A 27134-nucleotide genomic window follows, 5' to 3' on the forward strand; every position below is an offset into this window, starting at 1 on the left:
TGGAGGAAAGGAACCCACAGAAAGATACGGCAGAAAGAGGTTGCAAAATTAGAAATAGTCCATTTTACATAGACATTTACTACCCTGCCACCTAGAACAGGAATAAAAACAAAAGCTTTTCTTCCTTTCCAGATCTGTAATTTTTATAAATATTTTACCAAGGTTTAACTCTTCACTGAACATCATCTCACCTGTTTGTTGGAGCAGTAAAGCTAAAAGACAGCAGCTGATTCCAGAATGGGTCATTTTCAGAGATTGGCTCTGCTCCTGATAATTTTTTTAAATACTCATTTTCTGGAAGTTCACTGATGCTGCTGCTATTTGCTCCCATCTTCTTTAGCTGGCAACTCCTCTTCTAAATTTTCATTTCTTAAAGAGAAAAAAGAAAAAAGAAACATTTGAAGTCCCTCATACAAATAAGAAATATACAGAGTTTCCTAAATTAGTGATTAATAATTTACTTAATTTACTACCTGGAACTACTATTGAAAAGTAGAAAATCAAGGTATAAGAGGCATTGAAATTACTGCCATCAAAATTAGGACAACTTTGTTGTCCTACAGTCCAGGGAAGTTAAGGGTTATGTGCTATGCTTCGGATTGCATAAATCGCACTCAAGAACACTCTGCTGCCGTTATATCAACATCGAGGCTATTACCAGTGGGGAAAGCCACAAGGAACTGACAATTTAAACAAGGATATTAAGTTGACATGCTATTCGAAAACATATTTTCCAAATGAACACGCAGGGGTACCGAGGCATAGAATGGCTTTTGACAAGAAAGGGTCACACAAATAAATCCCTTGGTGCTGTCAAGCCATGTACCATCCACTCCCACATTAAGTGTGGTTGTTATCACTGCTGCACAGCTAGCCTCAAACAAGCAAGCAAAAAAACTACCACATGCTGATCTTACCTACATGGGAGAAGTCTAAAAAGATAAGTATTTACAATCTGCCAGTAACTATGTGCCATGAAACAAATGCTACTAAACACGTGACGTCTTTCCAGGACATCGGCTTCAATAAACTTCCACCTTTTTGAAAAGTAAATATGTGGATTCATGAAAATTAAAAGAAAAATCCTTACACAATTACAACAAAACCCAATTACTGTTGAACTGGCATTAGAGGTTAAAAATGTAAGGACAGAAATGGCTATATTGGAAGAGGGAAAACGCTACCCATAAACTGCGTTTCAGTCAGTCCAAAGCTGTAATATCTGTTTCAAAGCAACCATTCAACTATTGATCCCCAGCCACTGTGACGAACACAAACATTGCAGGTTTTGGTTGCAGGGTGTCAAACAAAAGGAAGATATTTGCATGCTCAAAAAGAGGTGCTTCTTCCCAACAGTTTCTTTGGCTGCAGCATTCCCAACAGAAGGGAAAAGGGGTTTTGTTAGAAAGCAGCTCTGTGGAGAGGGATTTGCGAGTCCTGGTTGATAACAGGTTCCCCATGAGGCAGCAACGTGCCCTCATGGCCAAGGAGGCCCATGGGCTCCTGGCTGCAGCAGCAGGAGCGGTGCCAGCAGGGCCAGGGAGGGGATCCTGCCCCTCTGCTCAGCTCTGGGGAGGCACCTGGAGCATCGGGGGCAGCTCTGGGCTCCCCAGGACAAGAGGGACCTGGAGCTGCTCGAGAGGGGCCAGCGCAGGGCCACGAAGGTGATGGAGGGACTGGAGCATCTATTCTGGTTTTCTGTGAGAGGGGCTGAAATATTCATGGATTCCAAAAATACAGTTCGGTAGAGAAGGGAAAAAAAGAAAAAAAGAAAAAAAAATCTGAGGGCTCCCAATTCAAAAATGCCACCTTTAAGTCAAAAAATCTCCTACTGAGAAGTTACCTGAGGCACCCCCATCCACTCCGTCAAGGCTAGTACTCATCCCACATAGTCCCGGCTGGCTGTGGCTGAGGACTACACTGCACTAGACAAAATTGTACACCGATTGAGTACATCTACTCTTAGAATAGCTCTGCCCAACTGATAACTCTGCCACCAGTCAGGGAGCTCTCAATGAGCTTAAGAGGACTTCCAAAATTTGGGGTGACTATTTATACAGAACGAGTGCATCTTACCTGAATATAAATGTTAACAGCTCAAAGAAAAAGCATAGGAGTCAGCTTAATGCTTTTGAAACAGAGCTAGTGAATACTAAAGAAAAATAAATAAAAACAACACACACCATGCATGAGACAGAAATACTGGATCATCATTTAAAGATAGAGGACTTGAGGTCAAGCTTGTACGTGGCTATCTCAGCTCTGCAGGTCCTGGTGTGCAGCTCTCCGATAGCCCTAAATCCTTGGCCCCTTCTCCTAAAATGAGTCACTCCCACTGTCCCTTCCATCCAAGCTCTTGTATTAGAGTTTAAGCATTTGAGTTTTAAAAGTCTTTGTAAAGTGAGCTGGTAATACATTTCAACAGAAGTAACGCCATCAGCGCCAATGCTTTAACTTGTACACTTACATTCCCTATAAGACCTCCAGAATATTTCTAAGACAGATGTTCTTCTCCACTTACCACCCTAAATGATTTTCAGATGTACTCCTAAGCAGCAAATGTTCCTTTTTTAAAGCTGATACCCTTTAGGTGGTCACTAAAACAAAACATGTATCCACTTGAATTTGCAAACTGCTGATTTAAGAAGCACTACTGCGCAATGTGAGCTGGTCAAATCCCCACCTACCACGAAGTTTTGAGTCATTGTTTGGATCACAGTATTTTGTTTTAGCTGCATCCAGGCTTCGCTCCCCCATGATTTTCTCTAAACTTGAGTGAATTAAGAGTGAATCTCAGTTCCGAAGTTACTTGAAAATGAAAACTTCAACAGATTCCCATTTCTCCCCATTAGAAGTATGACAGGCACAAGAAACACCAAACAGCAGGAAATCTTGTTTCATTCCAGAGAGTTAGCTCCAGCCACAGCAATAAACTACAAATGAAAATAAAAATTTGACTTCTCCAAATACATTCAAAAATGCATGGTTCATTGCAAGGAATAAAAAATAAATAAAAGCAACTATTCTTATTGCTTGCTGAAAGAAAAAAAAAATTATAACAGGTCATTTAGCTTAACTACAGGTAATTTAGTTTGATACCGGACTATCGGAACTCGCATGACATGAAAAAATACCCTGTTTGTCACTTCAAATTTTTTTTTTCTATTTTTTTTCTACAACAACAGGAAGATGCTTCAAAGTAAGTGCTAGGGAGTTTGTATTGCACACCAGGACTTACTGAAATCTTCAACAGTCAGTGATTGATTACATTCTGAATTTATTGTGCCTTCTAAAAGATTTTAGTTATTCACGTGCACAAGAATATAATTTTTTCCCTCCTCACGTTGAAAGCCACTCCTCAACACGGACACTCTCTTTCCACAACTTTCATAATGATCTTCCTCATAGGAGGAATGGGGATGCTGGAGTTTAGAGGTGGAATAGTCTGACAGAATATCCATTCACCAATATATCGTAAGAGTGTTTTTTCCCCTCCATTTTCCTTTTTAAAAATGAAAATTATGTTAAGAATTTTTAATATTTCCTCACCTTTGGTGTCCACCCAAAGACACCCACAGCTCTACCCATGTCCCTTACTTTTCTCCTCTCACACTTATACTTAAGTACTTAAGTACTGCCATTTAACGAAGCAGAAAAACACATGAGCTCAACAAGCACAGTACCTTTTAAACACAGATCAAGGTACCACATGTGTACACCTGAACTCAGAGAAAAACTTGTCACACTGTAAACCTTCAGCTTACATAACTTTAGGGAAGTGCTTATAGTTCCACTGAGGATCAAGCCTTCTACTTCGCAGCTTAATTGCTGCACCCAACCCTTTATTAAGCCATCCAATAAAAGCAGCTCAGAGAAAACCAAATCCCCCTTTCAAAACTATCTCTGTTACAACTGTCTGGATGAGTCTGCAGACAACCTGAGTTTAAAAATGTTGTTCTTATTTTTTTTATACAACTTCAGTATCTGAAACTGTCACTCAGACAATTTTATCGGAAAGTCTGAGATCTGTTATCTGTTCTAACAGGGTTGTGTTAAAGACTTAACTTTAAATTATGAACTCATGATACCATGCATTTGCAAACCTAAGAGAATGTCAATTCCCAACATAAATCTCAACATACTTCCCTTTAAAATTTGCTGCTTTCTCAACTAAAACAAATGGGCAGTTTTCCTTTCATGCAAAATAGTATCAAGGATGGTAAGGTACAAGTTGCAGTGCTGCTTATTCACATATCAAGGAAACTGTCACACTCAGGTTTCAGCTGATTCCCGTTTGCATCGAGGATGACTATGTTTCAGACCACACTAGTGAGACGTTGAAAACTCCCACATAATCCTAACACAAAAGTTTCCAAACAGTTACTACACTATTGCAACATATAAAATTGCTCATGCGTCATAAGACCTAGGAGACTTAGAAGATATATTTTAAATGCCAATATTTGAATTCTACTTTCCAAACAGTATAAATAAATACCCTTTCGTTATTCATATTACAATCATATTTATATCAAGGATCAAATGCCTTGGGGGCTACATACCATGCTCAAAATTCACCTACGAAACTTATAAACAGAGACTGCATCCAGAGATGAAGAGTCTAAACAAAACCACTTACATCTGACAGATGCCAATTCACGTACAGGATCAGAGCCTACAGATTTTTCTTGCCTACAGATTTTTGTTTAATCTCCAAAACCTTTAAAATTATACTTTGGATATTCTCTCATTTTAAGGCAATCTAGTCTCTCAGTATATACTCTGGAGGCTGATCACAACCCACTTTAGATCATATTTGATCCAAAGCCCTTTGTACAACATGGCACGTGAACATTCTCGAGGCCAGTCCATCACTTTGTCAGCTCGCCACCATGATGTATCCCCAAAAACAAGGTGTCTTTGTTTTCCTCATAACGCAAACACAACTCTAAATGCTTCATTTCCTAGAGCCATTAAAAACGAAGACAAACCAAAATCAGTAAGACAAGTAGATCCCAGGTGATCTGTACTACTTTAATAGACAGATATGTGTTGTTTCATGTACACATGTATTGCTTTAATCCTCACCCCTTAGCATCTCCATTCTTCTAGGTTTGTGCTGCATTTCATGAGACACACAAAGGACTGAAGAGTCTTCAGGGCATAAGAGATGTTACTTCTGCTCCTCACTGAGCAACCCCACACTTTGGGAGATGCAGGAAACATTCTAAATAAAAGCTTACATCTAAAGAATCCAGTTGGCTGCTTCCCACTCCTGCTAAAAACTGGCATCTCCATACTGACCAACTCTAGGCTTCTGCCAGAACCCCCTATAGTGCCTATACAGAACAGTTTTCCAGGTGGGCACATTCAACGGGAAGGGGAATCGGGCACCACACATGATCAAAGCTCCAGAAGTGCAGGAAATAGGAGAAGGAAATATTGCCCTACAGAAATAAACACGGATCTGTAAAACCAAAAAGGATTGGTTTGAGTTTCAGCAGCTAATCTACACTTTCCTTTCTTACCCATGGAACTCTTCACTGTTTTCTGCCCACTTGCAAGAAAAAAAAGGAAAAAAAAAAAAAGCTAACTAACTAGAACTGACAATGCAGGTGTCAGGTAAGTTAATTCTCCAAGCGCATATTCTTATATTTAAAAAGCAAGCGACCTCAATGTGACAAAGATCCCTAATAAAGATGGCTTTGCAGCTTGTCCAACATATTAACTGATCATTAAACTCGCAGAATTGCTTGGGGAAAGTTTTGGTGGTATTAGCGAGGCTGAAAAACTCCAAGAAACATGTTCTGAAACTACCATAACCCTCAAATTAGGGGATGATCACTTTAGAAAGTAGCTTACATATTGCATCTGATGCACAGCATTCTGCAGCATTTTACCTATGCAATAACATTTTTGCAGCACAAAAAGCTTTATTTCTTAATGTGATTAAAATTTAACTAGTATTGAAGAAATGTTTACTATAAAGGCTACCATATATTCAGAACAAAATTATTTTACTGATACAGAGAGATTATTAATAAACTTCATATATATTCCAAAATAAGGAACAAAGACTTAATAATATTGTCTTTGGTGACCAAATTGGGCAGGGATCCATACTAGATCCTCAACAAAAGCAACAGAAATATAATGCAACAAGAATTTATGTCTCCAAAAACAGCCTTAAAAAAGAATCTTTACAACACTCCAAATTAAAATGGTTTCATATTTTTATCAGAAAAAAATATTTTTAAAAAACAATATTTATATTAAGGACTCAAAATACCAGCCAGAGTTTAATGCCTGGTGATCACAAATTGCAATCAAATGACTGACATAAATTCATGCTCCCATACGTAACTCAGTCACTTATAACCAAGTGAGAGAGGAGATTGCAAATGGACTGAACACACCCTTCTTTACTACTAACCAAAAAATAAGTGCTTTCTGCAGTTGCCATGTTAATGAGTTATGAGGAAAAAGGCCCATTTCTGCTCATTTTCATGGTATTGATTCTGAATTTTCTTCCCGTGTTGTGCAGGGCACTGGGTGACTGCCCCCTTCGCCAGCTCCCGTTAGCAGTGGCTCTCAGGTGTGTCCCTGCTAGGGAGGCTGTTCAGACCCACAGCAGCACGACACACAAAAACCAACTTTCTGCAAAGCAGGGAGAGAGAGGCAAATGATTTTCATGGAGCGATTTGTTTTGATATTTACTAAAGGCAACAGAGACCTCTCATAGGGTAGTGATGATACTGTATCTTCTGTTCCAGTTCCTTTTCACACGTGTTTTACGTAGGAGTTCAGTGAAAGCCTAATTCAGAGGAGCCCAATCTGCTCACTTCACATCCCACCTATGAGACACTTGCTCTGAGGCACGATTGAGGAAGGGTTTTTCAAGACCTTCTTGCTCTAAGCAGTATTTAGTAATCATTAATTACCCAAAGTGAACAGGACAAGAGCACATCGGCAGAGTGATACATATAACCTAAAAGAGTTGTAGAAAGAAACTGTGACAATTGTGAGGAGTATTAGAAATTACATACTTTTTTTGTTGTTTTAAGAAAATAAAGAGATTTAAACAACAGAGTGAGGTGATCCCTGCCAATATCCTCTGGCTTCCAGCAAGCTTTAATCCCACGCTGAATGACTCCAATCACTACCTGATTATCAAGGAAGTTGCTTCTGCTCTTACCTACTCCTGTAGCCAAATCTAATTTTGACGAGTATGGAAATACCCATCTGTTACTGTTTCAAAATAGCTTATTCCACATGAATTACCAGTCACCTTTGTTATTAGGGTTTCCTGAGTTAGAACTCCTGAAGCAAGGGTAAAATACCTTGGCAAAACTGTCTTCCTGGCCTTCCTGTAAAACTACATTGAATTGAGAGACTTTACAAAAAGTCTTTACCTCAAAAGAGAAAAAAAAAAAAAAAAAGAAGGTGTGGTAAAAAAATAAATAAATAAAGTGCTACACTGTGGCTCTGGACACAGCAGCGAACACATGATTCAGGCAAACAAACATCTTTAAAGCCACACATCTTATATGAATTTTCCACTGCCATTCTGCAAACCGAAGAAGCCAGTCTGCCGTATTTCCATCAGCCCTGGATTAGCACAGAAACTCTTTAGGTGAAACAATTAATTTACACTGAGCTTATTTGGCCTCTCTCCCCTCTAATGCTCTGTTAGAGGTGAGACAGAAGCACGTGCAAAGGTCCCAAAGGAGATTTGGCAGCACAGAGTGCATCCCACAAGCACCTTGCTGTTAGGAACTCGGTGTCACTTCAAAATACTCCCACTTTAACAGCTAAACAAGCACACCAAAATCTGAGGGATTTCTTGGAGCCGTTCATGCACATGCATCCTCCACTGCATAAATTCCCCAAGACGCATTACAGATTCTTTAGTTTTGGCATTTTTTAATGCTTCTTGTTACGCTTCCACACTACAACCACGTGCTGCTAAATCTCACAGAAGGCTCAAAAGCCTTTAAAATTCGTCACAAACTAACAAAATCTAAGCAAAAAACTAAAACAAACAAACAAAAAAACCACAACTACAGAGATGCCTTTTCTGAAGAACAAATCTTCCAGCGCTGTAGGGAGAATTTTATTATCAAATACAGGAACCATTTTCAAAACGACAAGTACCTGCCCAGCTGATCGATGCTGAACAACACCAACACTTTAAAATGGCTATTCTTTCTCCTTGGCAAAACTACCCAGAAAACAATTTACAGTAATTCACCCAGTTACTACCATACTTTACCCATAATTCACAGTAATTCACCCATACTCCCAAATGACATGGATTGTGCTAAGCACAGCATGATTTTGGTAATCCTAACTACCACTAACTTCCTACAACTGTCTCTTTATGGGATTTTACAGCTTGCATATATTTAAGACTTTCTCCCTATTTCCCTCGCAGACAAAAATAAAATTTGTCTAATAACCAAAGTGCTGTTTCAAAGAAGACAAAAGAACATAAAAAACAAAAAACTCATTTTTCATCTTGAGAAAGATGCTTAGCTGTTCATTAACGGGCCTGATGTTTTTAAATCCTGGTATCTTCTGATACATCTCAAAGGTTATACAACTATTTTGGCATCCACCCTCTCCCCACAACTGAATATTATGCAGTCTTTACAACAGAGCTATTTGTCTCAGTTTTAAATGTTTCCCACAGATAGGAATTTATCTACAGCATTAAAAAGAAGCATGCTGCACAGAAGGTCAAATGCGTTTTGAACATGTACATAATCTGGTATCACACTGCACCTCGTGATTTATATCACCTTTCTCCAGGCTCTGTTATAAATGAAGCTATCCTTGCCAAACGGTGTAATTATTGTAAGGTACAATCCACTTCCCGTTTTAGAGCGCATACTTTGTAGGTTTATCACAACCATCTTCACCCACCCTCTTTGACAACAGTTCATCAGCCACCAAACAGGATTTCTTGCTCATTGTATCTTCTCCAAACAAAAGGACAAAATTTCTTATCGGGTTTAACAAACTTGCTAGCCCAGCTGTCAGTCATTGGCATGTTAAAACACAGGGCTTTTCTTCCTGCCCACATGATAGAATAAGCAGAGGTATCAAAACCACTCAAGTTCAGTGGTATTTTGTTGCAAATACTTGGCTATTCGACTAACTATAAGGTGTTGAGGACTAGATGCTGTACTAGGAAAAAACGAGCGGCAGCAACGCAGAGGAAAACCACCCATTGAGGGCGCAGAAGGAGCCTTCCCAGAAGGGCTCCTTCTGATTTAAGGCACAATGAGGATTTTAAAGCATCCAACTGGAGGGACTTCACTGGTGTTAAATCAAGGCCCGACGTGGGATTCCGTAACACGATGCCCAAACATGAGGAGACTGAACCCAATGAGCCAGGAAATACCTGATGTTGGAAACATTAACAACCTACTTACTGCTACCAGTACCTCTGATAATGAATCCTACAGCCCAGCACATTATCCCTCCCGACACACAATGCAAGAAAATCAGATTATAGTCCCCAAAACTCACTACACAGAGCACAAGAGATTAAAATACGCAAACAACCAGTGCTCGCCCACGAGGCACACAAGTGAAAAACAATGCCCGTTAAAGTAGGGTTTAAAGGGCCTTTTAAATCAACATCCCCCCGGCTTGCGGAATAATCCCCGTCGCTCTGGCCCTTAGAGTTTCCAGCTCGTGACGGGTGAACACGGGTGCCAGTGCTCAGAGCTGCGGTGGGAAGGAGGACACACAACCGGCTAGTGGCCTTTGGGTGGGCAAGAAGCGCCTTTAATAGCGCAAAATCAGAGACCGCAGCACAGCCCCCATGCGCCAAAAGTCCCCGATTCCTCCCAAAGTGACAGCAGGGCCTGGAAACCGGCTCCCCAGGGAGATGAGGAGGAGGAGCAGAAACACCAGGATCCAGGGCAGCCCCGGGAACTCTCCACGGCCGCAGTGCTGAGGGCACCCGAGGGGCGACAACCCCGCGGGGCCCTCCCCATGGACAGGTAACACCAGAATGAGTAAAAATGCGCAAATAAAAACATAGTAATAATGCAGGAAGAGAAAAACAGAGAAAATAAAAACTGAAAATGAATAGAATGGGTAAATAAAATAAAAAGCGAAAATAATAAAAATAAAAAATAGAAAAAATAAATACATAATACAATTAATAACAAAAATAAGTAATAAACAATGAATAAGCATATAAATACACGAAATAACTAACGATAAAAGGAAATGGAGGCAGAGCAGCGGTGGGGGCGGCACCGCGCGGCGGCTCCCCCGTTCCACCTCGGCCTACCCGCACCTGGGCGAACGGCTGCGCAGGGGGATAACGAGTCGCCCCGGGGGACACCCGGAAAAGCGGCGCCGTTCTGGGGAGCCCTAAGGGGCCGGGGCGAGGCGAACCGCACCGCGGAGCGCGGGCGGGCCCGGGGCGCGCGGCACCTCGGCAGGGCCCGCTCGCCGCTGGGGCGTCCCCCGCGAGGAACCGGCGCGGCCAACGGCCGCAACGGCCGCAACGGCCGCAACGGGGGAGGGAGGGGGCGCCGCCCCGCGCCGCGCACGCGCACCCACCGCTCCCGCCGCCGCCTCCATCTTTCCACGTCGCCCGCGCGCCACGGGGAGGGAGGGTGGGGCGCGCGGCTGGCCACGCCCCTCGCCGCCGCCGCGAGGGACGCCGGGAGATGTAGTGCCGCGGCGCGAGGCACCCTGGGAAATGTAGTGCCCTAAAGGGCTTTAAGTTCATCCTTACATTGAGCCCAACGGGCCCCGGGATCGGGCTCGCTTGAAGTCGTCCATAAATCCTTCCATAAATCCAGTTTCTTGTGAGTAGCAACCACTAAGTGATTCTCGCAGTTCCATCTTATTTCTCATTTAAATCCCTAATTTCTATTTCCTTTAAAAATCTTGCTCTCTCGTGTTTTTCTTTGGCACATTATTTTAAGCATGAATCTGCTCTGCTCTGTGCAACCCAGCAAATGGTCTCCGGCTGCCCTGGCCAGGCTTTGGCAGCAAAAATAGGCGCTTACCACTTTCATCTGCTTTTATTATTATTTTGCCTATCTGATCGCAACACAGGTACTGGAAAGGGACAGAAGCAACACAGATCTCCTGCCAGGACTGTAAGTGAAGCTCCTTATTGAGGAAAGTTTTACAATGCAGATTACTCGTGTTAATGTTTAACTGCAGCTACTAGTGAGCTGCCCCTGCGGAAAGCACAGACTGTGCAATTTTACAACCAAAACAACATATTTGCATTGGCTGTTTTGCTTTTTGCGGCCACTGGAGTAGTTCTGGTGTTTAAATACAGTGCTGGTTCAGAGCCAGAAGTTCAAACTACAACACCATCTACTGAGTTTTTTTCCTTGTTATCGATGCATTTGCTTGAATAATAATATTCCAAATAATTCTGTAGAGTTTATAAACGTTGCTTAGGCTTGCTTTACTAGTGAACCACTGAAACCAGGTTATATAAAGCTGGCAAAGGGCATTCTAGGGCGCAGACATGGCAAGGACGTGTGGTGCTCTGTCTGGAGGCTGGCTGGGGAGCGAACCCATCGCTGGTGGTCCCTTCCTGTGTTTACAAGCAGGTGTCCCATGTCACACTGTCATTGCAGCAGGGCAAAAAGTATCCACAAGTTAGGGAACAAGACATTTCAGCATGGAGCCCTTTACTGCAAAATGTTAAAGCTTTTGCTCTACCCTTTATGTTCACGTTTGTTTCACTTGTGCTGTTAAATATCTCACTATCCATTTACTACTCTAGATTTCTATTATTGAAAAGCATAAGACCAAATAAATGAAGCAGCTTATTTTTAAATAAGGTCCTGGTTTATTATAATTTAAGTTATACAACTATGTTAACAAGATTTTAGCTATTTAAGACACATAACTGCATCATTTTAAACCACTGCAACAGAATATAAAGCAACAGTTTTCATGTTTTATGCCCTTGCACCTCCTATTCAGGAAGGAAAGGCACAATATTTCAAGGAAAAAATGAGGAATGGAAGTATCAGATCATAGAATCACAGAATGCTTAAGGTTGGAAGGGACCTCTAGAGATCATCTAGTCCAACCCCCTGCACACGCAGGGTCACCTAGAGCACGTGGCACAGGGCTGCGTCCAAGCGGGTTTGAAGATCAAGACTTTCTGCTTGTAGTAAGCAAAGTAAATTCTGCATATAGCATAATTCAACAGATTTCACATGATCATTTATGTTCTTCATAATTTGTCCATAATACTTATGTTAACTTATGCATTCATAGGTCTTTAGCAAGGGCAAAAATAGTTATAGTTCTTAAAGGGAAAGCCTGAACTACTGCACTAGCAGCCAGTGAAACTACGCAGCAACACATTTACCTTCCCAAGCTACATTTATTAATAAATTAATCTAAACTCCAATCATGTCAAATAGGTTTCAGAAGAAAAGTAGTTTCAGTGATAAAAATAAAGAATAATTTAAGACAGTTTTCAAATACTTTGAACAAAAAAACTGCTAGTTGCCATTATAGTAGCAGAAGAAACCTCTCCTACAAGTGGTAGGGGTTTCCATTAAGCTAACACATATAAAGAAAAAGAAGTCTCTAAATAAGAGAAATGTCACCAGTTCATAATAGACAAATGGGAGAAAAACCTTGTAAATAAATTCATTTAATCTGTTTTCTTGTCAGAAGCATCTGTGTCTCCCTTTGTAGCAATTCCATTTGCAACCCCATTGCTTTCAAACTGCAAATAAAAGACAGCATCATTAATAGGATGTCAAAATAAAAAGGACTTTACATCAAGAAACATAACATTTAGTTGATCACAAAAGTGATTTCTAGAATCAAAGCCAGTGGTCTATAAAGAAATTTGTAGTGATAATCAAAGTGAAAATTTAGGGGAGGAGGGATTTACACACAATTTTTATTTCAGGAGAAGGGGTGAGAAATAAAGACAGAGACAACATATACCAACCCCCAAAAATAACATGCACTTTGTTATTTTGTTAGAAGGCATACATAGAACCTGCACAATTTAAATGCAGGAAACATTTTCGCCCATCAGCAGCAGCACTGGCTGAAAAACTCTTTTTTTTTTTGTTTTTAATTCTGCTTCATGCAGCTACTGCAATTTATCAAACTTTTCACTTCTCTGAAAGAAGAGCCGTCTCTAAATATAATTTATTTATATAACATATAATTATATATATAATATATAATACAACATATATTTATATAAATATATATTTATATTATAATATATATAATTACATATTTATAAATATATTTATAATATAATTTAAATATAATTATATTTAACCCATCTATATGCACAAACAAGCTGTTTCAGAAAACAGAATTCCTGTCTAGGGTCTCCCTGAAGCAATCTTGCCAGACTGTTCATCCCAGTTAGATCAGTACCAATAACTCTCCTTTTGGTAACGAAAAAGCCCCAAAAACGTCCATAAACACCCATTTACACCTTCCTGCTGCTTTCAAAGAACCCAATCCGAATTACTGAGGTGCCCTTGATCTGTGGTTTGTGAGGTTAAGTAGACACATTAATCTTACTTTATAAATTCCAGATTCATCCTCCTGATCTCTTTTTGTGGCTGAAGGTGCCCGTGGGTTTCCAGTGCCGCCTCCCTGACCCTTTTTTGTGGCCGTTGTTTCTTGCACAGCTTTCTTGGGCCATACACGCTTAATGAAAGGTGCGATAACGGGATAGATGTACGGCTCAAGGAACTTCTTGTAGACCCACAGGAGAATTGGAATGACAATACAAGGAATGCACACCATGGCTCGCTCTTGTTCTACAACAAAGCTGTTGAAAAAAGACAGAAAGAAAAATAAAAAGTACAGAACAATTGATCTTGCTATCAGCTAAGAAAACAAAACCTTTATTAATGAATAAGGATTCTAGCTGATATTAAACTTATCTGATTCTTTAATACTAGATTGTTAAAGTTTTAAAAATGCTGTGATTCTTCCTTGAAAACAGCTTTATGCTTCCATGCCATAAAGTCCTCAGCAACATTAAGGGCAGCATTCTTCAGATGTTAATAACTTTCTCCAAGAGAAAGCTTGCTATTAATTAATCATCCATACACCTGGAACTGAGAAAACAACATCCAGAAAATGGTTTTGCTTTAATCACACAAAAAATTTCAAGCACTGAGATGGATATATTAAACCTGTTCTTACTATAATACAGGTTAGAGCTTGAAAAAAAAATTTTTTGCCTCTTTCCCTTCTCTTCAGGGTGAAATTAAACCACTCAAAGCAACCCAATGGCTCACTACTACTGAAAGGCATGTTGTGGGAAATCCTCTTCTCCTCACATTTTGGCTGTGCTGCTTCCTCACCCTCGCACAGTTTGAATACACTTGGCCTTGCTGTGCTACTTTCAAGAGACTAAAGCTCTGAAGAGGAGCTCATCCCTCTCTTTCAAAAGCAGAAAATCATCTCCCGAAATAGCAGCCCGATGTCTGCCATCACACAAGCAGAGACTGCATCAGTGCAGGGACAGAAGGGAAGAGCACAGCAGGGCCAGAACTTCTTCTCACTGGGGATGAGTCATCTGATTGCTCTGCTGCTCTGTGCAACTTGGCCCTTTGCATTTCTCCTGGCTCAGCTTGTGACACCTGAATTCTTACATGAGGAAGAAAACTGAAGTTTTCCAAGATCCCTTCAGGGAGCCTGAAGAGGCAGATGTACTTCATTTGGGATCATTGTTTAACTTTACTTAAACTGCCCTAGAGACTTACAGCCTCCGGCCCAGGGGAAGAGCCGAATATTGAATTCCAGCTGAATCTGTACTTTTGTATGAACATCCTTTCGGTTTTTTGAAAAGTAGCTTTACAGGAACCAATCCCTGAAATCAGAGAGGAATCTTCATGTGGGAACACACGAATGAGGCAAACCCTTAAAGCCAATGGAAACAACAATTCGGTGAATTCTCTCGGGCAAAACCTCGTAGTCACTAATTTTTCAAGAAAACGCTGAGCATCCAGCCACCAGCTAAAGCTTCTAAAGAGAGCAACAAGCTAAAAGGAAGGGCTTTCGCAGGACACTTCATCCCCAGACTTCAGACTGAAAACAAATCGTAGTTCAGCCAGAAGCTGGGGCAGGACATAGGAAATAGCACATTAAGAGCTCTAACATATTTAGATACTGGTCTCACTTTTTTTTTTAAATCATGATTAACAGGCAGCTCATTTTTAGGGGGTGGGAAACATGAAAAGACAAACACGCACATTTCTGTCACAAACTTACCTTTTTGTGGCACCAGCTTTTGCTTATTTCTGCACCAACACCACTCAGGGGTCAGCAGGGAGAACGGGCCTGACAGAGTCCACCCAGGCGCTGCTCTTTGTCCCTCACCTTCACGCAGAGCCGCTGGACAGTTACTGTCCTAGAACAGTGTGGGTGTGTGGCGGGGGTGCAGACAAAAGCGCTTTCTCCCCTTCACAAAGGCTGAATTGCTCTAGAGGGGTCACGTAAACGCGGCGGGACAGCGCTCAGGCCAGAACATTCCCAGGAGCCCGTTAACTTTCCTCCCCTAATCGGGGGGAAAAAAAGCGGCACGGCAAGGGTAGCGCAGCTCACTCCCCTCAATGACTAGCCATGACGGAAAAAATAAATAAATAAGTAAATAGATAGATAGATAAACAGACAGATAGATAGATAGATGACGCCGTTGGGAGGGGAAATGCTCCACCCCAGCCCCGGCCTCACCTCAGGCGGCGGCTCCGCGCCCGCAGCGACGCGACCCCGTTAACGGCTGCTCCGGCTCCGCGCCGCACCGGAAGTCGCCTCACGCGCTTCCGGCCGGCGCGTCACTGGGGCGGTGGCCCCAGGCGCCAATGGGCAGCGGCGTCGGGCGCCGCACGTGACTCTCGCCCCGCCCCTCCCTCCCCCCCCCCCCCCCCCCCCCCACCCGGCCAGGCCGAGGCGGCTCCGCATGGGATTCCCGGCAGGAAACGGTGGGAAGCGCCAAGCAGCGCCTGGGATGCCCGGCGGGAAAACCTAACCCGCAGCGGGAACTGCTTCCAGGGGTCCCCCAAAGCACCACTGAAATAATGGAACCGAGCGGACCCAGCGAGCAAGACAAGGCACAGACACCCGCGGCGTAAATCTTTTTCTGTTTTATTTATGTACATCTGCAATATTGCATTTACTCCCGCGCCATGAGCTTTTGCTTCTTCAGCTTCTTCTGGGAGATCTGAAAAATAAAAAGCAACAGTGGAAGTCTGCATGCGCAAAAAGGGCACCTTGCCAAACAAATTCTAGGACAAACTGTAATGTTTACAGGTTAAGTTATATTTAGTGAAATGTACCAAATTAAAATTTGTCAACAGAGTTATCTAAACAACCCATCGCCTTCCAACACGAAGGCCGCTACAGAGAGTCCATCTGAACCTACGTTTTGCAGCATGAACGGGGAATGTCCTAACAGGGAAAAAAAACACACGAGACTCTCATGCCAGTGGATCATCCACACACAGAGCCGTCCTGCACAGACACCCAGGAATTATTCCAGGCACAGGACCTCTGTGCGGTACTTATCACTGACAAGTTCTCAAAGCTGTATTTTCAAGATAGGCAGGTTGCTCAGAAATACGATTTTTTTTTCACAGGCATTCCAAAGGTGTCCTAAGATGGTCATCATAGCAACCACTTTGTTTAAAAAAATGCAAAATATTAAAATTCAGGTTTCTTGACAATGATATTTTAAGAAACAAAACACACAAAAAACCCACTACTCCTCTTCCTACCTTTTTCTTTTGAGCAACCTCTTCTTCTGGTTTCGGAACAATCTGCTCCTTCTCGGTGAGGATCATCTCAATGTGGCAGGGGGAGCTCATGTAGGGGTTGATCCTACCATGGGCTCGGTAGGTTCGCCTGCGCATTTTGGGAGCCTTGTTCACCTGGATGTGCTCGATCACCAGAGAATCCACATCAAGACCCTGAGGGACAAAATGCAGAGGATTCATGACTTATTTTCTAAAAATAAAAAAATTCTCTAACAAAAACTTCAATGACCAACTTGCCACAACCGTCACTGCCGCCGAACATCTCACAGTATAATTTGAAAGTTATCATGAAACAAAACATTCACTAAGCAGAAGCATGAATACATGAGTACATGACAAAGACATAAATTGAACAGAGGCATACAGAATATTTTATTTTGTACTTTTTAAGAGATTTAGCACACACTCCAATCGGATGAATACAGAATGCACGTCCTAGTTATCGATTAGAAGTTAGCCCTTATATTTTATCTTGAGGAACACATCATCTCATCTGAACAGATACAGCAAACCAAATCTTCTGACTGACTACACCATTCGGAGCTTCAGGCCCCGTCTGGCCTTTGATTTTTGAGCCACTGCCTCCAGGACTGATGACAGAGAAGCACATGCAAAATCTTCATTTACTACTGCCTAGTTAACCTACCTTGAGCTCAGCATTGCTCTCCGCATTTTTGAGCATATGCAGCAAGAACTCTGCACTTTTCTTGGGCCAGCGTCCCTGTGTCCAGCCCCACTGCTTGGCCTGGAACAAGAAGAGTTTTGTTTTTATCTTGGCTACAACATTAACTATTGCATCCCCTTTTGCTGAGATTGCTCAGAAAACAAAATTCTTTTCACGTTTAATTCAAAGGTGTCCTAAGAAAGTCATCACAGCAATCAAAATCAGCAATTCAACTTATTATGCAAAAACATAAATATCCCTTTGCAACTGACATATCAAAATCATCAACTTAAACTACTACCTAATGCTTTTCACATAAAACTGCAACCTGTCATGCTGCAGTGTTTCATGTTTTTTTACACAGAAACTTGAGAGATTCTCCTTACGTTTCACCAGCACTGACAGAACATTCCTAGTACAGTCTCAGCTCTGCTTTTTCTTTCTTTAATCAATCACACCCAAGCATCCTTCCTTCCCCCATTTTCACCCAGATCTCACCTGGGCACATCTACCAACTCCACCGTTGTAGCGGCGGAAGGGAACACACTGCTTCTTCAGCGTCACGTCCTTCAGGTACTTGGTGGCCTTGCGGATGTGCATGCCCTTGATGGCCTGCGCAGTCTCACGTGTGTTCTAACCAAAAAAAGTAAAAGAAAAGCTTCTCTCAACAATTCTTTCCAAATTAATACTGTAAGCAAAAGCGAATTTGCAAAAACAAATCTGTTTTTTGCCCCTACCTACCTCTCTATCTTTGTATGACTTCCATTATTACTGATTTTGTTACCCTGACATGTTTTTGTTGTTGTTTTAACAGTTAGATCATTCCAGACAGCAAAACTAAACCCAGGTCCCTTTAAAACACATTCTCACTTACAATAGGTCCTCTTTATCCATTAATCCAAAGCCCCAGGGACTGAAAGATAAATTCCTTCTAAAATATCTCACATAGTCCCTCACAGGAAGCAAGAGGAAAACAAACAAGCTACATTGATTCAAATCTATGTGACTCAATTATGAAGAGGGAGAAGGGAACAGCTTGTAAAGTAAAACCAGGAGCTAGGTTAACACTGCTCAGAACAGCATGCTAAATGCAAACTCAAAGAGTAACTTTCATCATGTTTGAACACAATAAAGAGATAAACGAAAATAAATCAAACATCTTAAGAGTCTTTTCATCCATACTATATATATTGCTTTGCAAAAGAGTATCTGTTCTGAACCCAGATTTGTGTCATTAACCCCAAAATGCCCTAAATTCACCATTGCAACTAAGTGCTTTTTAAAGAAATGTAATTACTCTTATGCAGCTTTCCTGCAGAACACAGCCACACTTCTTGTGCAGCAGTACAATCACATTAGCAGGAAGATCCTTCCAAACAACCAAAAACAAAAAATAAGACAGATGAAACACATCACTAATCAGATGCTACGCCAATTCTTACTGCTGCAACCACTGTAATCAACTGCAGCATTTTACTCTCTACTGCATTTTATTGGACAATAAGCTTCTTAGGAGCCTTCTTTTTTGTTTAACTTATTCCTGTGAATAAACACCTTACAAGCAGCTTAAACAAGTCTAAGCTGTATCCTTTGCCACCACCCTTCAGTAACTGACACAGGCAAGAAAAGGGCCATTCCTTTTACAAACTGCAATTGCTTTTTCTATTATGCACAAGCCGCCTACCTTGAAATGGACCCGCAGGTTGGAGCCCCGTGACTTGCATGCTGTGAAAGGAAAACACAAACGTTTTAATCGAGAGCCCCAATGGCTCCGTTAAGACTCCCCCCAGGAGGCATGTGAAGCGACTCACATTTCGTCGGGTTCTCCGGGTCCAGGGAGTAGCGGACCATTTTCGAGGGTTCCACTGTGGGAAAACAGCAAAGGAAAACGCGTTTTAAACGCCTGACACGCACATTTAAAGCTGCCAATATGCCTGCTCCTGCAGATGACCGAGGGAAGGGGCTGCTCAGAAACCGCTTTATTTTCACGATTAAATCCAAAGGTGTCCTAAGAGCGTCATCACCGCGGCCCCTGCCCGGGCCCTCACGTCAACAACCTCCCCCCCCACCCCCGCCCCCGCCGCGGCCGCCGCCATCTCCGTCCCTGTCCGCCCTTCCCCAGCGCCATCCCCGCAAATACCGATGGCGGCCGGCGCGGCGGCCTGGCGGGAGGGCCGCTGGCCGCCTCCCCGGCGCGGCCGCGGCGGGATGGCGCAGCGGGAAGGCGGATGGAGCGCGGATGGGGCCCGCGCCGGGGGCCGCGCCCGCCATGGCACCCTCACCTCAGGGCCGCGGCAGGGAAGAGGAAGCGCAGGGGCTGCCGGGAGGCGGATGGGACCGCGCGCTCTCGCGAGACGCCGCGAGACTTGGCGGGGAGCGGGAAGGGGCGGAGGAAGGAGGGCGGAGTTGGGGGGGGGGGGGCATGGCGGCTCTCGGCATGCCCAGAGGATGTAAAAATAATAAAAATAAAACGCGTTTGTGAGCATATGCGTGTGCCGGTGTATGTACGCGTGTGTGTCCGCGCCTGGGAGCGGCAGGCCCGCGCCTGTGCGCTGCTGTCGCCCGCCCCGCGGCCAAGGTGCCGCCCCTCAAAATGGCGCCGCCGCCTGAGGAGGAGGCGCGGGTGGGTTGTGGTGCTGCCGGGGGATCTTGCCCGCGGTGCGGGCGGCTGCGGCCTCTGCGGTCCCTTCTGCGCCCCTGGATGGCTCTGCTGGAAGCTCCTCAGCCTTTTCGCTCCCGGGAGCTGGTGCGGCGCGGGAAGGGCCTTGTTCACGTTTGCATCCTCGAGGGTGGCACGGTTTTGAGGGGGGCTCTTCATCTCAGTGCAGTGTGTTGGGACAAAGCTGCGGTGCCCTGTTTGGTGGGTTGTTGCAGAAAGGCTTTCTGCCTCCGTGCTCATTCTCCATCCTGTGACAAACCCTGCCCTGCACTGCATGGTCTGGGCAAGCCTGATGCCTCCCAGGAACATCATGAGTATTGTATAAGTAGGTGCCATAAATATTATACACATAGGTCACCTGTACAGCTCTTGGCTAGAGATACTTGCAGCTCTCTGAAACCACTTGCGGTGCTCTGGGTTAGGGGATTTGAGCTGCAGCTCTGCCGTGGCGGCCTGGGAGGACAGTGAGCCTCATGATGGAGAACACACCTTCAACAGCAGCTTCCAGGCTTGTGGATTGCTCCTTGTATTTCTAAAGGATGGGCTCTTGCCTTTGGCATCGCTTGGTGCCTTCCACCTCCCTTTGCACTTGGCATCCACCTGCCCCATGGCTGCACAGTTGGTAGGTACATGTTTCCTTTTGCAGAAGGCATATTTAACACAGCGAGATATCTGTGCTGCTCTTCCCAGGTATCCAGGCAATTCACGGGTATCCTGTGTCCTCTTCAGCACCATGTGGAGTGCAAGGCGCCTCATGAATGTAAAATCAGCAGTTTTAATAACGATCCTTTTTATACCAGTGGAAAAGGTTAAATTTACCACACAGTGGAGCATTATCTACTGATAATAACTGTTCTACTAGATGCCGCTCAGATGCGTACAACAGATTTCTGGACTTTGGATCTTATTCACATAAAATAAGTTGTGGAAGAGGAGCAAGAGATGATTTTTCGAAGCCTGTTTTTGTCTCTATGACACAAGGCACAGTTCAATAGAGCCCCTGGCCTCTAGGAAATGCAAGCCTATATGACTTGTCCATGGGTTTCCCACAGGAACACGCATACCGGGCAGGTGTTAGGTCAGCTTGAGAACATGCTGGGATTCGTGTGCTCGTGCACCCTGCAAAAACCCTGCAAACAGGCCGCTGTTATTGTCCTCGCCGGAGCGCGGATGCGAAGAACAAGGGTGCCTTTTCTCGACATTCTCCTCAGACGATGCCAGCTAAGCCAACAAGAACATTCTTCTGTTCGCATGCTTGCCCCTGTTGCAGGGTTTTGGCCTCCCAGCTATGCTGAGTAAGGAGTGGTTTTTCTTGGTTTTCAGTCAACACAGATGAACCGGAAAGCTCGTAGTCTAGAAGGGGCCTTGGGGAGGTCATGACACAGCACAAACTATCCCCAAATAGATCTGTTCATTGCTGGAGACATCGCTCCTAAATGTCAGATATGATTAAACCTAGCGGCTGATTAAGGAATGTCAGTGGTTTACGTCAGGACGTTTGCACCAGATGTGTAACGGAGTGGACAAGGAAACAGCCGTGGCGGATTCCTTGCTATGCAGGGAAAACACGTGTTTTATTTGGAAAAGACTAATATTACTGGAGCAAAGACCTGGCCTAGCCAATTTTATTAACCCTCAGTTCAAGGCCAGTGCTGATCACAAATTGATCCTAGTTCTGTACCCGGGACTAGAGTAAGGAGCAAGTCCAAGAGCTACAGCTAGATGGCAGTTTAGGATGAGAGTAGAGAGAAGGGAAAGCGCGGTAGGATGGAAAACGAAGCATACTGAAAGTTTGTACCTAAATAATTCATGTTTGTGAGTTTAAGCTGATACATACTGCAGCATTATTAGAAAGAAAGAAAGAACTCAAAAGAGATGCATATTTGTAGACAATATTTTCCATTTTAGACTATTTGAAACTAGAGCTGCTTGGGAAATTTAACAGGACAGCAGTTTAGTAAAACTGAAGCATTCCTTGGAAGTGGTATCCAGCTACAGCAAAACATTCATCAGGAAAAGCTGTCAAAATGGGATCTTCGTGAAAGACCAGGATTTTGGCAGCCAAGTCCTTAGCATGAGAGAGGTTGGGTTTCAGCTGCGGGTTTAAATAAGCAAGGTTTCACTGCCCACATAAATGCTCTGGCCACAAGGCTATTTTCAGATTTCTTGTTTAGGACTGAAAAAACCCAAAGCTTTGAGGCCATTATTTCACTGTGATGGTAAAAGGAAAATATTTGGACTATCGCAAATATTTATGTGGCTGGAACCTGCAGAGGACTGATTTTGACTGCAGCTCCATCCAGCTGTCTGAAAAGGTGCCTTTTGCTTTGATTCCAAAGAGAAGTTTTCTGCAAAGTCTCCAAATAAGCACTGCAAGCACTGATCCCAAAGCAAGCACTGATCCCAAAGTGAAACCCTGGAGCACTGTTGGGTTGCAGGAGAATACTATTTTTCACTTTGAAAATGAAATTCCTATGAAAAAGAAATCGGTTCCCATGTTCTCAGGAACGCACGCTAGCTTTTGCTTGTGGCTGCTTAAATTGAGATATTCAAGGTCCATTTTCACCAGTTAGCGCTTCCACCTTCCATCATCCTCCATGGGATTAGAAGCTGCTCGGTACCCAGGGCCCTGTCAGAGCACTTAACTGTCACAGCAGCAATGTGAAGAAGGGTCTGTACTGTCAGGATACACACACAGAAGCCCTCCCATGCCAAGCATTACTTGAGAAAAATAAATGGAAAAATGTCCCCTCTGGTACTCATGACTACAAGGAAGAATACATTTTTAAGGAAAAGATTTTGGATATGTATTTGAAAACATCCTTTGGGTTTCTTCCTGCTTTAGTTTCCTCCTCTGTGAAGTGAGAACAGTCACGTTTCCAAATGTTAATAAGTTAAAACCAGTAAACACTCTTTGAGGGCCTCCAGCACCACCCACACCATGAGCATCTCCCCTGGCAACCCATCAGAATTCCGTCTTCCCTTCCTGATTTCTCCTCTCTGCTCCTCACTTGCATGTACTCACAGGGCAGTAAACCAGCATTTCCCTGGGAAGCACCTTAAAATGCAGCTTTTTCTTAGCTACAGAGCATGGAAGCAACAAGACACTCAGAGAAAAACAGCTATTAAGCATAAGTATTTGCGGGAATCATCACCGGGTCATTGTCTATCAACTGAATGAAAAGAAAATGTCTTTTTTGTGTGTCACTTAGGTTTTCTATTTCCTTGACAAGCATTAGCCGTTGCGGATGAGCCTTGAGGAGCTGCAGCGATGGACGTGCAGGGTAGGAGGGCTGCGGGCGCAGCGAGCTCGGTGTCTGGGAACGAGACGCGTGTTTTCATCCCCGTTGGGGAGTTTAACATCTAGTTTAAGATCTAGCGCCAAGATCAGGGCCGAGGCAGCAGAGAGTGTGTGAGTGTGTGAGTAAATTGAGGTTTACCCAGATGATTGCCCCGATGCACCAGCTGCCTTGGGTATTTAGCTTACGTGAGCTGGCTCCAAAGAAGCATTTGGATCCTAGGCAGAAAATTTAAGTGCCTAACCCCCAAATGATGCCCGCATAGGAAACAGGTGCCTCCTTATCCTACTGGAATCTCAACTCCGTGGGATTTTACCTTAAACTCCCCCGCTGCCGTCTGTCCGCACTCCTGCCCATGCCACCACCCAGCCCTGCTGATTCAGCCCAGCTCTGCCTGTGCCGAGGGAACGCCTGGCTCCAGGGAGCTCGGCGGGCGTTTTGGGTGAACCTCCAACCATGTTCAGACCTGAACCACGCTGCTGCTTTGTCCTTTGGGTGCTCCCTCTGGAGCAGCCTCCTGGGAAGGCCTCTGTCCCAAAGGGCACTGGTGACTTTTACTTTCTCCCACGACGCGGCCGCAAAAAGTGGCATTGCCCATCTTAACGCAATGGCCGCAGCGTGCTGCCAGGATGTGGCAGACCCACTTTCCATTTCCTTCGAGAGCTTTCGAAGCCACATCCTGACCACGATTCCGGAGGCTTTTCTGCAGCACGCTCTTCCCGTCCTTCCTGCTGCAGCTCATCTGCTGCGTGGTGACCAGCCATGGTTTACTCTGTGCCTCTCCATGGAGGTGCTCCTGGCTGAGGTGGACAAGCAAGAGGAGCACGGGGGCTGCACGCTCCAACTGCCCTGGGAGATCCCAAACATGGGATATCACGTAAATCCTCTTATGGATTTAGCTGCAAATAAACAAGCAGCTTTATCAGTCCTACTGATAAAGAATCAGCAAACAGAATGTCATCCTAAGCGTCAAAGTCAACTCCTCTGATAGCCACCCTCCTTCCTGGCCAGAAACATGACAGAAGCCAACACGAGCCTAGTCCTCTGCCGCCTGCTTTAGCAGATGATATTTTGCTTTGAGCCCTCGCTTCTTGGCTTTGAGCTTGAGCAGCTCTGAGCTGCTTTTGAGCAGCTTGGGCAGCTGATGGATGGACATGTTGTCCCATAGGCAGTGACATCCACCGGAGGGGCAGCTGGAGCAACGGTGGCTCCACACTGCCTGTGGCAGATAGGTCTGTTGGGGCTCATTGGGCCAGCCGAGCTCTGGTGTTAAAATACACCATGTCTGCTCTTCTGTGAGGTTTTGCTGCAGTGATCTGTTCCGTGCTCAGGAAAAGGAGGCAATTCTGACTTTTTTATCTTACAGCCCCAGGTTTTGAAGTCTAGGGGTTATGTGGGGATATCAACTGTCATTCACCAAACTGTGTATGAATGGGCGGCTCTTTTTAATGATTACACAGAAAAACTTGAAGATGATAGCACCCACTGTTTGTTTTAAATTGGAATCTATCCCACAGTGCCTGAGTCCTGGAGATGGGAGACCTTGCAGCCTTCAGACAGCTCCCCAACTCCTCATCCTCCTGCCATACATGCTGCTTCTCCAGAGGCACCGCCAGCTCCCGTTGTCAGCGGTGTCCTCCTGCCATCAGCAAGGCGCTTGGGCACGTGGCTCTCTAGCTATGCCTCTCTACAGGGATATCCTCGAATCGGCTAGCCCGGGCATGGAGCCGTGGCAGCCCATCTGAGGCCCTGCAGAAGGATGTGCAACATTTCCAGGACGTGGAGTCACCAAGGTGAGCAGGACGCTTGAGGACTTCACTCCAAGTAGCTCTGTCCTGGTTTCTTGAATGGCTAGATTATAAACTCCTAGGACTTTAAAGAGAGCAGATGCTTCCATAGGCAGCCAAAAGTTTCTTACTTAACTGTGTATATATATATAAATATATATATATATATGTATATACACAAAGAGAATGCTTTTGATTCCGTGGGAGTTCCCCTAAAATACGGCTGATTCTTTGACAGGACCCTACAATTTTGGCATACCATCCAACAGCAATGGGTTCATCCACCCCCTGCACGCCCAGGGAGGGAATCACTGGTTAAATAAACCTTCTGTGTGCTTAATAACCTTGTAGCTTGTATTGATTCAGTGTATTCCCTGCTAGCAAACCATTTACGCAGGTCATCTGAGTCTAGGACTGCTCGTTCATGGCTTTAATTGCCAGATATGGATTGGCCAATCACAGCGGTAAGATAGCAAGCTAATAAAAACATGTGAGTAAGATGTAATAAACACTATTAGGGATAAATTAAGTACTTGGCTTGTATTGATTTAATCTGTCTGGATTAACTGCTCTAAATGTTATTTCGGTTAAAGGTACCAAAAATGCCCAAAGATTGTGCCCACGATTTGGGCACAAATTGAAATACAGGTGATTTCATTTAAACACGCACAAAAAAATCTTTTACTGTGAAGGTGGTTGGACACTCAAACAGGTTTCCCAGAGCGGCTGAGGAGTCTCCGTCACTGGAGATGTTCAAAACCCAACTGGAGATGGTCTGGGCCCCGTGCTCCACGGGACCCCATTGGAGCAGATGATCTCCAGAGGTGCCTACCAGCTGTGGCTCCTAGTCAACACGTCCTCCAAAGCCAAGTGCGCCCCACATCATGCAACGCATCCTTGAGCTTCATCACCCCATACACCCTAACCGAAATGGACCCAAGAAGGCTTCTCCTGTCTCTGTTATCATCTGCTCTGTCTTTCTGTGGCTGCACTTGTTCAACAGCTCCCTGGGCCTGCTGATTGACCGCAGTGAAGCCTGTTCTCCTCCAGGGAAACCAAGGGCTGCTCTGGGATTACAGCGTTTTCCTTTCTGAAGTACACAGTCTGTCCCTTTGATCCTAAGCCTCACCTCAGAGGTCATCCCTCCCCCCTTGCTTTTTCATCTCCCCCTCCAAACTGCCCAGCCGCCCGACCGGCGCTATCGCAGTGACACGAGTCCCCTCCTTCGAACCTCTCCACATCAGCCCATCCTCCCTAATCCCACCCAGCCTCCCCGCACCGCTTTTCCAGCACCGTCCTCCCCAGCGCACGGCCCAGTCACATGCTGGCGCTCACGGGGATCAGACGCCGGCAGGGCAAGGCTGCAGCTGGTGGCATCCGCGGATTTCCCCCCAGCAGAGCCAGGGAGTCCCCAGCGCGTGTCCTTCTCTGCCACTCGTGGCGGCCCCAACTGCCCGGAGTCACCTCGGAGCCCTGCGATGCTCCACAGTGAGGAAAGAGCTGCTGTAGGATCTGTCCATCCTCGGAGCGGGAGCTGCTGGCGCGAACATCGGTGTCGCCTGGACATCGCGGGCGGGAAGGCAAAAGCAAAGCAGTGCCCCGAGCTTTCCCTAATTAATGGCAGAGCAACTGCCTCTTCCTAATAAGATCCACACGGTCGAGCAATGCAATAAACGGGGAAGTTCAGCAATTAGGAATAAATGGCCAGAGGGGGAACCAGAGCCCCGTTGGGGAGCAGCGCTCCCAGAGACGTCCTCGTTCCTTCCCGCTTGGACGCAAACCCGGAGCTGATGCACGGGATGGGTTTCCTCAGCTTTGCTTGGGATGCTGAGGAATCAGCCTGCGTGAGATGATGGAAAACTGAGCAAGTGGGGGAAAAATAAAAAGACTGTTAGGGCCGGTGTCAGAAAAGCT

The 27134-nt window shown here is 44.6% G+C and overlaps 3 protein-coding genes and 3 non-coding genes across 8 annotated transcripts in view; all 6 read right to left on the minus strand.

Moving 5' to 3' along the window:
* Positions 1-10599, minus strand: part of DYM (dymeclin) — a 187103-nt gene extending 176504 nt beyond the window's left edge. The window contains exons 1-2 of one of the 2 annotated variants that reach the window (XM_088527844.1): positions 10585-10599; positions 192-369 (exon numbers count right to left, since the gene is read on the minus strand). In XM_088527844.1, coding sequence (XP_088383970.1) covers positions 192-331 — 140 coding nt within the window. In that variant the 5' untranslated portion in view covers positions 332-369; positions 10585-10599. Of the gene's footprint in view, positions 1-191; positions 370-10584 lie in introns of those variants that run through there. The other variant, XM_010217755.2, reaches the window with a different exon arrangement.
* Positions 10600-12225: 1626 nt separating this feature from the next.
* Positions 12226-15753, minus strand: CUNH18orf32 (chromosome unknown C18orf32 homolog). 2 transcript variants are annotated; one of them, XM_088527876.1, is made up of 3 exons: positions 15733-15753; positions 13567-13819; positions 12226-12739 (listed from the first exon to the last, which is right to left on the minus strand). In XM_088527876.1, exons 2-3 carry the CDS (start codon positions 13792-13794, stop codon positions 12665-12667), a joined length of 303 nt encoding a protein of 100 aa, XP_088384002.1. In that variant the 5' UTR covers positions 13795-13819; positions 15733-15753; the 3' UTR covers positions 12226-12664. The 2 variants fall into 2 exon arrangements, with proteins under 2 accessions (XP_088384002.1, XP_088384003.1); XM_088527877.1 differs by lacking the exon at positions 15733-15753 and adding an exon at positions 14858-14877.
* Positions 15754-16126: 373 nt separating this feature from the next.
* RPL17 (ribosomal protein L17) lies at positions 16127-19375 on the minus strand. The gene is made up of 6 exons (XM_010217757.2): positions 19287-19375; positions 19160-19200; positions 17974-18108; positions 17458-17556; positions 16773-16964; positions 16127-16219 (listed from the first exon to the last, which is right to left on the minus strand). The coding sequence occupies exons 1-6, from the start codon at positions 19324-19326 to the stop codon at positions 16172-16174; spliced, it is 555 nt and encodes a 184-aa protein (XP_010216059.1). The 5' UTR covers positions 19327-19375; the 3' UTR covers positions 16127-16171.
* On the minus strand, positions 16604-16671 carry LOC148594119 (small nucleolar RNA SNORD58). The gene has a single exon (XR_015913563.1). It is a non-coding gene; the product is annotated as a small nucleolar RNA SNORD58 (small nucleolar RNA).
* LOC148594120 (small nucleolar RNA SNORD58) lies at positions 17624-17690 on the minus strand. Its single transcript, XR_015913562.1, has one exon. It is a non-coding gene; the product is annotated as a small nucleolar RNA SNORD58 (small nucleolar RNA).
* A 62-nt stretch (positions 19376-19437) lies between the features above and the next one.
* On the minus strand, positions 19438-19504 carry LOC148594121 (small nucleolar RNA SNORD58). The gene has a single exon (XR_015913564.1). It is a non-coding gene; the product is annotated as a small nucleolar RNA SNORD58 (small nucleolar RNA).
* Between the last annotated feature and the right edge of the window lie 7630 nt (positions 19505-27134).

Source organism: Tinamus guttatus, unplaced genomic scaffold (assembly GCF_059628265.1).
Source record: "Tinamus guttatus ecotype Peru unplaced genomic scaffold, ASM5962826v1 Tinamus_guttatus_pri_ptg000293l, whole genome shotgun sequence".
Taxonomy (NCBI): domain Eukaryota; kingdom Metazoa; phylum Chordata; class Aves; order Tinamiformes; family Tinamidae; genus Tinamus; species Tinamus guttatus.

Coding starts and splice junctions, on each gene's coding strand:
- CUNH18orf32 (XM_088527876.1), bottom strand. CDS start 13,794: ATGGTGTGCATTCCTTGTATTGTCATTCCAATTCTCCTGTGGGTCTAC. Junction 12,740..13,566: donor ATGAATCTGGAATTTATAAA/GTAAGATTAATG, acceptor TTTTATTTGCAG/TTTGAAAGCAATGGGGTTGC.
- RPL17 (XM_010217757.2), bottom strand. CDS start 19,326: ATGGTCCGCTACTCCCTGGACCCGGAGAACCCGACGAAAT. Junction 17,557..17,973: donor GAGTTGGTAGATGTGCCCAG/GTGAGATCTGGG, acceptor TTCTTGTTCCAG/GCCAAGCAGTGGGGCTGGAC. Junction 16,965..17,457: donor AGAGCAATGCTGAGCTCAAG/GTAGGTTAACTA, acceptor TTTGTCCCTCAG/GGTCTTGATGTGGATTCTCT.